Source organism: Camelus dromedarius, chromosome 3 (genome assembly GCF_036321535.1).
Source record: "Camelus dromedarius isolate mCamDro1 chromosome 3, mCamDro1.pat, whole genome shotgun sequence".
Lineage (NCBI taxonomy): Eukaryota > Metazoa > Chordata > Mammalia > Artiodactyla > Camelidae > Camelus > Camelus dromedarius.
In genome coordinates this window covers 88,933,752-88,947,388 of record NC_087438.1, presented here as the reverse complement: position 1 = coordinate 88,947,388, position 13,637 = coordinate 88,933,752, and the positions used below count along the sequence as shown (strand labels likewise).

The following is a 13,637-nucleotide window of genomic DNA, read 5'->3' as shown; positions in this document are numbered from 1 at the left end:
AGACAAGCTGCCGTTTTCTTCTTGTCCTGGGCAGGAGGGAAATAGCGAGGGCCGAATCTTTGAATTTGGATGACTTTCAGTGATTATGCTGAAACCAGCCAAGAGTGTTTCATGTAAAAGGAATTTGAATTCCTCTCTTCTTAGTATTTTTTTTTTTGATATGATAATAAGAAAAAAACAATTTTTAACCACAATCCAGTATGAATGGCAATGATATCAATTCTGACTGGTATCACAGATAAAGGCCATCCCTGGTTCTTCTCCAAAGTCGTTTCAGTTTAGGTTCAAAGATGCACTCACTGTACTCTTCAGATCAGTCATGCTATGTTTTAAAATGAATGTATGTTCTGATATGAACACAGGTGAAACTTGTGAAATGTTGTCTCTTAAGTTTCTATTTACTAGCCAAAAAAGTTATGGCATAAATTGTCTGAAAATAAATTTTTTCTTTCATTGAAAACAAATGGATTTTGTTATCCTGCTTTGTCTATAATTTAAGAAGTAATGATCTTATTTCCAGTAAAATGTAATATACTTTTAAAGATATTTGAAAGGACACTGAGGAAAATGTAGATACACCCCTTAGGATGTGTGTTTTGAGCCTGACAGTCGCTAAGTGCTTATTCATTGTCTCAGCCTCTTGGACACTGGTATCAAGTTTCTTATTTTCCATTGTTTCGTAGCTGAATATTACACCTTGTGTCCTGGAGGTGAAGGCTTCAGACCTAACCCCATCACAATCATCCTAGAAGGTGAGCGTACCTCTTAATTGTCACCTGATAAAAACAAGGTAAAGCATTTCCTCTAGAGAACAGCTGGTAGGAAAGTCAGGGTGGAACAGTCCCAACAAAAATAGTTTGCACAATTGCAGATGGAATGACTAGGGTGCTGAATAAACCATCTGTAAACCAGAAAGAATTGATCCATTGCAGTGATCTGTTGTGTGCTTGTCCAGAGAGAAACTCTCTTTACCATTATCCCCAACTTTAATCATCCTCAACTTGCTTTAATTACTCTTCTCAGATTATGGCAAAGTTTCACGATCAAGGAGAAAACCAAGAAGATCTATGGTCAGAATAAACCTCCCATCTAAGTGTGCATTTGTTTGGCTGCATGGACGTCTGCGGATCTTAAACATACACATTTACACGTATACATTTCAAAGCTCTAAGAATAACTCTCGTCTTTCCTAACGCTCTCTGTTCTAAGTGAGCCGTCTTCCCTCTTGCAGACATTGATGAATGCCAGGAGCTACCAGGTCTCTGCCAGGGTGGAAACTGCATCAACACCTTCGGGAGCTTCCAGTGTGAGTGCCCGCAGGGCTACTACCTCAGCGAGGAGACCCGCATCTGTGAAGGTGAGTTGGATTTACAGCTGAAAATTATTAGCACTGTTTAAAACAGGCCTGGAGAAAGGGTCTATCCTCAAGTTTTATCAAAAGATCTGTTGAGATGGATCCATAGCCTTCTTCTTTTCATGTCAGTGCTGCTAAGTTGTATGATAATAGATACATTCGTTGACAGCTGATTTGCTGTAACTTACTACTATTTTTCTCTGAGTAAATGGGTTGATTATAAGTGGGGGAGTAGTGTGAAAACATTCAGTATCAAAATAAGCTATTAGTTTGAATATTGATGTGTTGTATTTTACACAGGGAAAATAGGTAAGCTTGAATGTGACTCTTGGGTTAATATTTTCAGTAACTTTTAATTGTTGGGCAACGTAGTAGGAAGCAGTTCAAAGCTTACGCAGGTGCCTTTCTCGCTTCCATCCCCTCACTTCTCACATGGCCCCGTAGTCATCCTTTCAGAGGCTTGTCTCCCTGCTGGACTGGGAGCTTCCTGAGGCAAAGTCCACATCTAATTCATCTCTATAGCTACAAGTTCTAGGTTACAGTGGAATCCCAGTATTTATTTATGGAATGAATGAAAGAATGCTTCTAAAAAATGAGCACTGAACATGTAATGTAATTATTTCCATTATGACCTTCCTTTTGGAACATGTTAGATAAATGCATCTGGAAGAAATATGATTTAATAAGGAGAATAACCAGCAGCTGTGCTACTTCTAAAATCTCTGAATGGGTGCTAATTTGAAAGGAGCTATAAAGAAAAAGCCTTCTCGTAACTGCATTCAGTTTTAAAGTTGGCAGTAAAATTTGGTTTAAATGACATAAGAGGAAAGCAACTTTAAAGCAATTCTATTTGAAGAATATGAAATTTCAATTAAAAAAAATAGGTGCCATTTAAATTATGTTTTGCCATGTTGGAATAATTTCTTTTGATCGTTTTTATTCCTGAATGTTAGGTTCTTATTCTTTGGAAGAAGGGCACACTTTATGTCATATAAAGGCATATTTTGAGATATTTTCTATGTAATTGCTTTAAGTTCTAAATTCTATAAAAAATAGGAAAAAGTAAGTTCCATAAAGACATGGATGTGGGGCATTAGCCATATGCTTTGTCCAGTAGTTTAAACATAAATTCTTGGGAAAAATAGTAATTAATGTGTATTCTTGCCTGCTCTAGATATTGATGAGTGTTTTGCACATCCTGGTGTGTGTGGACCTGGGACCTGCTACAACACCCTGGGAAATTACACCTGCATTTGCCCACCTGAATACATGCAGGTCAATGGAGGCCACAACTGCATGGGTAGGTGCAGGTCTCTGAGATCGATTAGGTCACAGTTGCTGGCTTCCCAGCCAACAGTTACCTCTCAGGTACTTAATGTCTCAGAATTATTATTCAGGAAGTTTGAAAATTAAATCTTTATGAATGAAGTATTTTAAAGTCTTATACACTGACTCTGTATCGTATTTTGAACTTTGGCTGCATAGTTACATGTTACAAAGCCATGAGTCAGAGGTGGAATATTTCATCAAATGTTACAATTATATATTCTTAAATAATTTTTATTTTACATTCATATAAAGTGGACATTATTTTATAAATAGGAGAATATTTAAAATTTAATATGTAGTACTTTTTAAATAAATGCCTTTGAGTAGAGAAACAAGTAGCTGTTAACTTTATTCCCCCAAGAAAATTATAAATGGAATCCCTTATTTAAAAATGGGACAGATATTAATCTAAAAAAGATTTGTGTTCTACTTAAAATTTCTTTTAAAAAAGCCTCTAAATGGTGCCGTTTTTCAGAGTTAACCGAGAAAGTTTGGTATCTCCAGATGTGGGCTTTGTTATTAGCTGCTTGCTCATAGGATTGGTTGGCATATTTGTTTTTCTCTACGTAGACATGAGAAAAAGCTTCTGCTACCGAAGCTATAATGGAACCACTTGTGAGAATGAGTTGCCTTTTAATGTGACCAAGAGGATGTGTTGCTGCACGTATAATGTGGGCAAAGCCTGGAACAAACCCTGTGAACCATGCCCAACGCCAGGAACAGGTAAGCACACAGCTCCTGCTTCTGCTGAAGGCTGAGTCAGTGACACACACATATATGTGACAGTAAAGTAAAAGCAAAAATGCACTAAAAGCAGACATGCTTAGTTCTGAAAATATCTAAGAGCTCATATGGCTCGGTTTCTCAAGCAGCCCTGTTTGGGCTTCAAACACTTAATTTCGGAGATATCTGTTGAATAGGAGCCTGGATTCTGAAAACAAGCCCCATGCTGAAGAGTTAAAGTTTATAGTACTTGTCCATTTAAACTCATTTTCTTAAACCATGCTGTTTAATTATTCTTTTATTCATAAAACAAGTATTTATTGAACAACTCCTGTTTATCACTGTGCTAGATTTGGAAGGTATCATATTTTGCTTTAAAAATTTATGATAATTTAAAGTGCATATAAGTTCAATAAGTATCTCTTTTAGTTCAACTGTGGAAAATATGCAAAAAATGGATTGGATGGGCAAACTTTATATAAAAGCAACTTAGTGTTGAAGTTTTCCTTATGCATTCTTTTCCTCAAACATTATTGAAATTTTTAGGCAGAAAATAGGACTAGTCTTTACACGAAAAAATATTTCTCCAAGCACAGATTCTTTTGAAAGAAAAATTGAAAGATAATAGAGACGAGCAAAAAAAAAAATTTGCCTTAAAATTGTTGCCCACTCAGGTTCTTTTATGACCTGGAAAGTGGTTACTTATAACAGTTATAGATGGTAACAGTTGAACCAATTGGACAAATAAGAAACGATGATTACGTATTTTTACCAAATACAGTATTACTTAGGGTATATGTATTAAAATGTTTCTTTTAATGTGATAATCAAATGAAATTAAGGAGAGATGTGGTGAAAAGTGATGTATGGGGCCTTTCTCAGTAATAATAATGATAAAGAATGCCTAGATTCACTTCTTGCAGAAGCTGGCATTATCAAATAAATATAATCGAAACTAAAATGTCTAGTTGTGACTAACATAAAATATACCTGTCAGTGAAAGTAATACTATGTAAAGTGTTATTTTTGAAGGCATTTGAGAATTTTTAAGAGCACATTTACTTTGTTTATATTTTAAAGCTGACTTTAAAACCATATGTGGAAATATTCCTGGATTCACCTTTGACATTCACACTGGAAAAGCTGTTGGTGAGTTTTTCTAGATTATGTTTATTTTAATACATACAATGTAGCATTTTATAAAAATCTGTTAACTGTTATTTAAGTTTAAAGCACCGTAAAATATAATAATCTGGATTTTGATCCAATATAGTTAGACAAGAAAGAAATAATGTGTTTACGGACACTCTGACCAAGTGTCAATAATGATGAGTCCATCAGCGTAGTCTGGTAATAAGAGTTGTGACAGCTGAGTTACTCTCTCAAGACTTCACACGTATCAAGGTGAAAGTTTAGTTTTCCTCGTCATGGATATTGTATTACATGCCTCTAAATAGTACACTTCATTTTAACTTTTAATTGCTGTTTTCATAAGTATACCTTAAAGTTTTTGGTGTATTTTTACAGTACTTCTTTATACCAGTCTACTTATGAATTTGCAGAATTATTAATTGTATAGATCACTTCCTTCTAGATGTACTTTCTATTGCTCATTTTACTTTTCTTCCTCAAAGATTAAATGAGCAATACAATTTTAGCGTCTGTTATCAATACATATGTAACAAACGATATAAAAGTAAGAAAACATAGCATTCTTTATCAGAAGAGTAACAGTAGTTAGAGGAGCCTGACAGGTAACTTAAGAAAGGAGGCTCGATTCCCTAGGAAGTTTATTTGCTGTACTGACACTAAAATCACTTGGTGTATTTAGTCAGCTACTTCATTGTCTTCATCACTGTTCAGAGGAAATAATCTATTTTGTGGTCCATATGCTTTCATAAACCACAAAATCATTCATTACTGGTATAGAATTGATTTTTGTGACCCTGAGTGTGTGTTTTCATTCCAGTCTACACATAATATTATTTAAGGTCTTATGGTAAATACATTAAGCACAACCCCATATATTTGATCAAATCCATTCAATTTCAGACATTGATGAATGTAAAGAGATTCCAGGCATTTGTGCGAACGGTGTGTGCATTAACCAGATTGGCAGTTTCCGCTGTGAATGCCCTACGGGATTCAGTTACAATGACCTGCTCCTTGTCTGTGAAGGTAATCTGAGTGACATATGACCTTATCCACAAAAATCTGGTGGACATAACCGGTGTTTAGACAATTTTCTGATTTTTAATATTTCCTCTACAGCGTTTAGGAGTTGGTCACCAAATTGGTCAAGTGAATGTAACACTGATGCGCTAATGAAATTTTAAAAGCGAAACTGTTGCTCTTTCAGATATCGATGAGTGCAGCAATGGCGACAACCTCTGCCAGCGGAACGCGGACTGCATCAACAGCCCTGGCAGCTACCGCTGCGAGTGCGCTGCAGGCTTCAAGCTGGCGCCCAGCGGAGCCTGTGTGGGTAAGAAAGAGAGGGGCTCCTTCTTGGGCACCGAGCACGACATTCCTCACGCTTACTTCCTACACTAAAAAAATTGTTTATGCTTTCCTATCAAAAAAAAAAAAAAAAAAAACCTTTTCCCAGATAATTTCGAAAAGATTTTCCAAGTAAATCTATTCATTCATATTGAACCTATTTCACCGTGTCTTTCAGATTCTTTTGTTAGGAAGAGAAGCGGTTTCTCAGTGGATTTTCCTAGAATTGGACCTAAAATAAAATCACATCCTCGAGATACCAATCAGCATTTAAAAACTGCTTGATTTAAAATTTGTTTAACAAGAGGCTTGGGTACTTTAAAGCCTTTCTTATTTCAATTCAGCTGTTGTTATATTTCATTTTCAGCCTGTCTGTGATAATTAATAGCAGGTTATAGAAACAATGCCTGTGGGGGAAAAAAGAAGGAATCTTAATGAAAATCAGATATGTGTAACATGTATTTCATTTTTTGTGTTAGATCGCAACGAATGTTTAGAAATTCCTAATGTTTGCAGTCACGGCCTGTGTGTTGATTTACAAGGAAGTTACCAGTGCATCTGCCACAACGGCTTTAAGGCTTCTCAGGACCAGACGATGTGCATGGGTAAGAAGGAGGAGGACATTAGTTCCAGGGGGTGACGTAGAGCCCAGACTCCAGAAGAGATTATAGTTGGGTCACTTGCCACGAGTCACTAACTACCATGACTCTATGAGAAACAGCCTTGCAAAAAGAAAGCTATGTGAAACTGTGTATGGTTTTATTCAATGTAAAATTTGCAAGCGAGACACACCACAGTACATTCTTGGGGTTCAGTGTTTACAGCCTTTTTCCCCTGGTGGCTTTCACATGCTTAACCTGAGCTCTGAGACACTCGGGGTTATGTGGAAATCACCACAGTACCAGCTGCCTTTTTACCCCTATCTGTTCCCACTCAAGAAAGCCTTTAGGAATGCAAGAATGCAGGGGAGTGGGAAGAGTAACAGTAATGTAACATACAAACCTACCTACTACCCTTCATTCTCCCAAATAATTGAATACATGAGATTTATCTGCTTCTTCTGCATTTTAACTCTTGAAAACAATTTTTAGAAACAAAGGTAGCAAACCTCTTTTAAAAGCCCCAGCAGCTGAAGTAATGGTTAGTTAAGCCATAATAGTGTTCAGTAAGTACTTGCTGAGCTGGTGATTAAGAAAATTATTAAGATAAAAGCAGATGGGCTGGACACCTTGGGACTCAGCTTAACACCTCAAACCTGATGTCAGCAACTGATTCGTCTCTGCTGAAAGAGTTCTCTGTGCTTTGCCCTTGAAGGAGGAAAATTAAATTTAAAACGTTGGCTGTTTATATTAGTATGTTTTCGGTTTAGAAACAGCTAAAATTTGTGCATCTACTCTTGGTATTCAAGATACTATCTATGTGAATACTCAAGTCAGATTTTAGTACCACAGAGCAGCACAACTAGTTTCCTTTATGGCATAACCATACAAGGAGGGCCCCCTGGAGATTGTCTCCATTCTTCCATTCCCTCCCAAGAGCTCCCCTATGGACTTCTCCCGTGGTGGTAGGAAAAATTCTCTAGGAGATGCTTGTACAAAAGATACATGCAGGATGTGGCCCTATTTGTCCAAACTCTGTGAGAATGCTTGCTTATACATGCTTCCAGGGCTGCTCTCTAAGAAATGAAATATGATTTGCTAAAAAAAAAAGAAGTGTGAAATTTATAATTCAAAAATGCATGTGGAGAAAATCTGTCCTTAGTCCTAACAATTCATCCATGGTGAAAGTCAGCTAGACTCCTTGGTAATACCACTCTTAAACAAAGCTTCCTTCCAAAGGAATAATAAAACCCTTTATTTTTTTTTTGACGATGGATAAGTTTCAGCAGCCTGGAGTTCACAGTGTAGGGAGTCTGCCCTCTCATATGACAATGACCTTTCTAAATATTAATTCCATTTTCTTGAAGGCTAAGAATACTGAGCTTTAATGGATTTCTTCAATTTGGATTCCACTAATTCATAAAATTTAGGAAATTAAAATTTACCTTTGTGCTAGTCAAATTAAGGTATGTAAATTTCTGGGGAGAATTTTTAACGCTTAGTGGAACATATTGTCTTAGTGTTTCAAAAGATTGGTTTCCTTACAATTGACAAGCGAACCTATTCATTAAAACATCTCCACTAAGGACACAGATGCTTGCGTGTTAGCCTAGTTCTTTCCTGAGTACTACATATGCTCGTCAGTCATTAAATGGCACTTCTTATGATTTTATAGTTCAGAGTTTTCTCTACTTTGTACTTACTTTCCTTAAATAAATATGGGATCCTACTACTGAATGAGGGGGAAAAATATCTAAGTAAGCTGGTAGTTTAAAAAATCTGAATGTTTAATAGGCTGTGTTATTCTAGCCAAAATTTGAATTCCTCTCTGAGCCAGTGTTTCTTTCTAGATGTTGATGAGTGTGAGCGGCATCCGTGTGGAAATGGAACTTGTAAAAACACCGTTGGATCCTATAACTGTCTCTGCTACCCAGGCTTTGAGCTCACTCACAATAATGATTGCCTGGGTGAGTACTCAGTCCTTTATTGCTTTTGATTTCTACATGATATACTGAAATAAAAAATAAAAGAATAAATAAATATTTTTATTGTTCAAATGGTGAATGTGTGCCCAAATATATGTAATGTCACTGACCAATTTCTAATTAACTAAAGCCATAGTATTGGCTTAAATAACCACAAGACAATCTGCTGTGTTGAATACTTATGTCAGTCTTCCTTTTCGGTTCAAGGGAAAAGGCCATGCAGATGATGGTAAATATCTTGGGACTGATTTATGCTTTAGGGTTATTTTTACCTCTTAAATGGCATCAAAGACAGACTTATTACTATTTCAGTGTTATTACAGGTATCTCATATAATCTATTCTTTACTTATATTCAAACACTGACAGTCTTCAACTTAAGAACATGTTGTGTCTTGCAACTTCATTTTCCATCAGCTTTTGAAGCCAGGGACGCCTTTCCCCACAGAAACAGTGCATGGTAACTAGGTTTCCAAATCAGTTCTCAGAAACCTATTTGATCTCCATGAAAAACTGTAGATTTTCAGTGGAAAATAAAACTATCTCCTCCTTTGCCCCTAACAGATTGTGACTGAAATAAAAATTGATAGTGACTGTGTGGGTGGGGGTCCTGTAATTGGTGGAGAAGATAGGAAGAGATATGACAGCAAACACTGATAAGGTTTCTTGTTTACCATGTGCCAGGCACCATGCTGGTACTTCACAGCACAACATCTCTTAATTGATTCTATAAGGTATGTGAAAGGATCTCAGACTTTTTACCTTTATGGAACCATCACAGCTCAAACCCACCTCCTAATTTAATTCAACAAAAATTCCTCTCAGTTTCTTTTATTTTTCAAAATTCTGCCACTGTGAAAATGTTTAGAGCTAATTGGACATTTTATTCAACTACCATTTTCTTATCTGTAGTTTCTCAGGCCCTTTATACAGGCTAGGAGAATGAAAGATACAGATTGGGCTCTCATCAAAGTACAATCTACAAACAAACCAAAAAATTACTCAAATGCAATCAACCCTAAGCTTAACTAAAAACCTAACACTTAAGAACTTTTTTTTTTCAAATTCTGTGTTCTGTCAGCAAAACAAGCCAGCAATTCTAGAGTGTTTTTAATATAATTGATTTTTCTGTATTTAATATGCTCCATTATTTGTCCTTTGAGTGCAGTCAGCTTATCTCCAGGTAGAGTCATCTGCAGACTGGACAGTCCAGTTAAATTCATTTACCTCCAGGAAAAGAACTATTTTTCACTTGGAAAGAATGGAAAGCTTCATCTTAAACCTATAGGAGGGGTCTCTGTGGCCTTGTTAGTCACATGATCCTTGTGAGCCACTTTTCTCTGTGTTGACAAGGAACTGTAATGTAGGGTTTTTGTAAATGTATAGCAATATGTTTTTAAGTTGCAACTTGTGACACAAAATACGTATGATATCACTCATATGTGGAATCTAAAAAAAGACAAATGAACTTACTTACAAAACAGAAACAGACTCACAGACATAGAAAACAAACTTACGGTTACCAGAGGGGAAAGAGGGTGGGAAGGGATAAATTGGGAGCTCAAGATTTGCAGATACTAACTACTATATATAAAATAGATAAACAACAAGTTTCTACTGTATAGCACAGGGAACTATACTCGTTATCTTGTAGTAACCTATAATGAAAAAATATGAAAATGAATATATGTATGTATATGTATGACTATTATGCTGTACACCAGAAATTGACACAACATTGTAAACTGACTATACTTCAGTTAAAAACAAACAAACAAACATAAGAACTCTCTCTGAAAAGCTAACTCCTGTTTGCTTACAGACATAGATGAGTGCAGTTCCTTCTTTGGTCAGGTGTGCAGAAACGGGCGGTGTTTCAATGAAATTGGCTCCTTCAAGTGTTTATGTAATGAAGGTTATGAACTTACTCCAGATGGCAAGAACTGTATAGGTACGTAAACAATGAACAGTCTTCACCTTGTTTTGTTTTATAAAATGATTGTATGACTGCCCCTCCTCCCTGAACTTAAGGACTCATTCGCATTTCACTTGATCATCTGATAACATGGTCAAGATAAGATGTCATGGGAAATTTTGGTAAAAGGTATAAGCCAACAGTTGGGAATGACTCGTACGCAGTGTTTTTACTGGGACAGAGCTTGAGGCTATCCGTGTCTCAATAAAAGTAGACGCAGGAAAATTAGCCTCTTGACAAATGAGTAATACTCAGTATGTCAGAAGTCTCTCAGGGCATATTTGTCCGTAATGACATGGCAGATCGGAGGGCTTGAGTTGAATTTATGTTAATATCATTTGGCAACAATTATCTCATCTTTAAGTCATTTTTTCTCTTGCTTCTCTTTAAAGATACTAACGAATGTGTTGCCCTCCCTGGCTCTTGTTCTCCCGGTACCTGTCAGAATTTGGAGGGATCCTTCAGGTGCATCTGTCCCCCAGGGTATGAAGTAAAAAGCGAGAATTGTATAGGTAAGGCTTACGTTGATTCTGAGGCCCAGGGGCTGTTCTGTATAATAAGACCTGGGACAGACTCTACGGAAATATATTAAATTCAAACCACTGCTGATCCAAGGAATTAAGCTTATAGCTGCCTACATCTGTTTTACTGAACCACCAGAAATGATTTGAAGGTGGAGCGGTGGAAATAAAGAATTTAAGGATGTGGGATTTTTCATTAACAGAAATCTTATCCTCGTCGAAGAATTTTCAGTGCACTCTAATCTTTTTTCCAAATGTCAACAGAGACTTTCTACTGAATTTTAAAGAGTGTCTACAAAAATTGTAATCTTTGGCAACCAATTTTAAAACAGCTATTAAAGGTGTCTGGAGTCCTAGAAATGTGAAGCAGAAAATCTTGACAATGCTATTGAGACATTTTTTTCCTTGGGAAGGTCTCATGTCAAAACAGAAAATATTAATCCATTTGTCATAACAGATGTTTTTCTGTTGAAACTCTTCCAGCGTACAAGAGCACTGTAACCACATCAAAAGTGGGTTTCAGAATTGCCTGGTGGACAAGATGAAGGCCGACCTTTTTACCCTTACTTTATTTCACTTTAATACAAATTATTTTTTACAGTCTTGTTGAAATTCAGAAGCACCAGCATCTCAGTGTGTTTCTTCTAACGTGAAATGATCGCTGAGAGCTTTTTTGCCTTTGAGTTAATCCAGTTTAAAAAAAAAATTCTACGGAGCTCTACTATTCGCATTCATGGGACTTATATAGACAGAACTGAAGAAAACGGTTTACAAAGTTAAATTTAATTTATTTTTCAGACCATATAATTACATATAAAGGGGCTCCCTAGTCATTCTGATTTGGTCTTTATATCTTTTTCCCTTATTGTCTAATTTGTATAGTTCATTGTAGGATTGTCTAGTGTTCTTAATAATTAAACATGATAAATAAGTGTAAGATCTTTTCTTTCATTTTCTTTATGTTTCATCTCAGTTCTTCATCATCCCTATGATTCATCTTTATGGTACAATTATAGAAGCCATGCATCAGCCATTAGGAGGGAAATAGAAACACATGTGCCTCTGCATTGGAAAGACTCAGCTACCTTTTCTCTTAGTGGAAAAAAAAAATCTATGATTCAGTTACTTCTTATTAAACCTCAGAAGTATTTATTTTCTTTATCCATTGATAAGCAACACCACTATTTTGCATTTCTTAAAATTTGGTTTTTAATTAGCTTATTTCACTGTAACAGTATTTCCTCCAGACTAGAATCTCTTCTACCGATTTTCCCGGATGAAACGTTTCCCAGCGTGACTATACACACAGTCACACACACACAAATCCATTCCAGCATTCAGCGGACATTACAGTAAACCCATAGCACCTTTTAGGCACTGGGAGTATAAAAATGCAGTTTTTGCCTTCAGGTAGCTTACTGCCTAGCAGGAAAGACGTATTTTGTAAGCAACCTCTTTTTGTAAATTTATCCTTACAATCCAATGTGACAGATACTGTACTGGGGTATGTTCAGGATGTGGGCTCACAGGAGAAGGCTGTAAATAATGATGGTAGTGGCGGAGGGTTGCACATCAGGAAACCTGTCATAAAGGTTTGGGGACATTCGAGGCAGCACTGAAATCTTGGATAGGAATTTATTAATCACAGACAGGACTGGAACAGAGGAGGCAGTTTGAAAACAGAGGCAACACAAGTGTGATAAGGGGCATTGAAGGGCCAGCTCAGAGGACCTAACTTAGTACTGCAGGCAGCGTGGAGGTTTGCAGGTTATTTTAAAAAAGGATGTGATATGTCTCACTCATTAAAACTCTGCAAATATAAATTGAGAGCATAGTAAGTGGCAGGCACTACTGTGCTACGCTAAGCTGAGAGTGCAACGTGATCCAGACAGACAGACGTGTCGTGTCCTCGTGGCGCTTACAGTCTACTGTGCCTGGAATTGTGTGATGTATATTCATTTACTTAAAATAATCCATTAAATAAGTACTTCCAATGAAAACAGGCCAAATATCACTGGCCAGGAGTCCTTACATATTTTAAGGAACCATTCTGGGGTGGGGTAAGAATGATAAAATTCTCAAAGCTCATCTGAGTTCTCCTAGTTCCATAGGCACAGATGTTCAAATAGCTGTTATGTTTCAGAGAGACAACCTTGGGGGTAGTGTGAAGAGGAGACAGTCCAGTTCGGGGATTTATGGTAATCCCGGTGGCAAATGATGTTGAGTTTGAATGTGCAGAGGAGGCACATTCTTTTTCACAGGTCCCATGCTGCTTGCATATGAAGGTAGAGAGGTTAGGGAGAGGAATAAACAGGACTCCAGGTGCCCAGCGTGGACTGCTGGGAGGGGCATCAGAGAAGGGGATGGGCTGAGGCTTGCAGTGCCAGTAAGATACTGACCTGGTCGCGTCAGGTACGGAGGCGGACATGCAAACACCCCTAGGGGTCAAGCCCCAGGGAGCTGGAGATGGACTTGGGAGTCTGGGGCATAGGTTGGTTGAAACTGGATAAAATCTTTGATTTTTGAAGCAATAACAGTTTATTTTTAAAGATTAGTTAAACATACACATAATGTAATCTAACGTCTCGTATTCAATTTCCAATGGCCAGTGAAGTGTTATAGTATGGACAAATTATTTATTTTCAAATATTGA

The 13,637-nt window shown here is 36.9% G+C and overlaps 1 protein-coding gene across 1 annotated transcript in view; it reads left to right on the top strand.

Moving 5' to 3' along the window:
• Positions 1-13,637, top strand: part of FBN2 (fibrillin 2) — a 206,194-nt gene that overhangs the window by 164,655 nt on the left and 27,902 nt on the right. Inside the window, exons 38-48 of the mRNA XM_010981038.3 lie at positions 684-752; positions 1,232-1,357; positions 2,529-2,654; positions 3,254-3,406; positions 4,487-4,555; positions 5,459-5,584; positions 5,766-5,891; positions 6,385-6,510; positions 8,355-8,471; positions 10,311-10,439; positions 10,856-10,975. Of these exons, the coding sequence (XP_010979340.2) occupies positions 684-752; positions 1,232-1,357; positions 2,529-2,654; positions 3,254-3,406; positions 4,487-4,555; positions 5,459-5,584; positions 5,766-5,891; positions 6,385-6,510; positions 8,355-8,471; positions 10,311-10,439; positions 10,856-10,975 (1,287 nt within the window). The remainder of the gene's footprint in view (positions 1-683; positions 753-1,231; positions 1,358-2,528; positions 2,655-3,253; positions 3,407-4,486; positions 4,556-5,458; positions 5,585-5,765; positions 5,892-6,384; positions 6,511-8,354; positions 8,472-10,310; positions 10,440-10,855; positions 10,976-13,637) is intronic.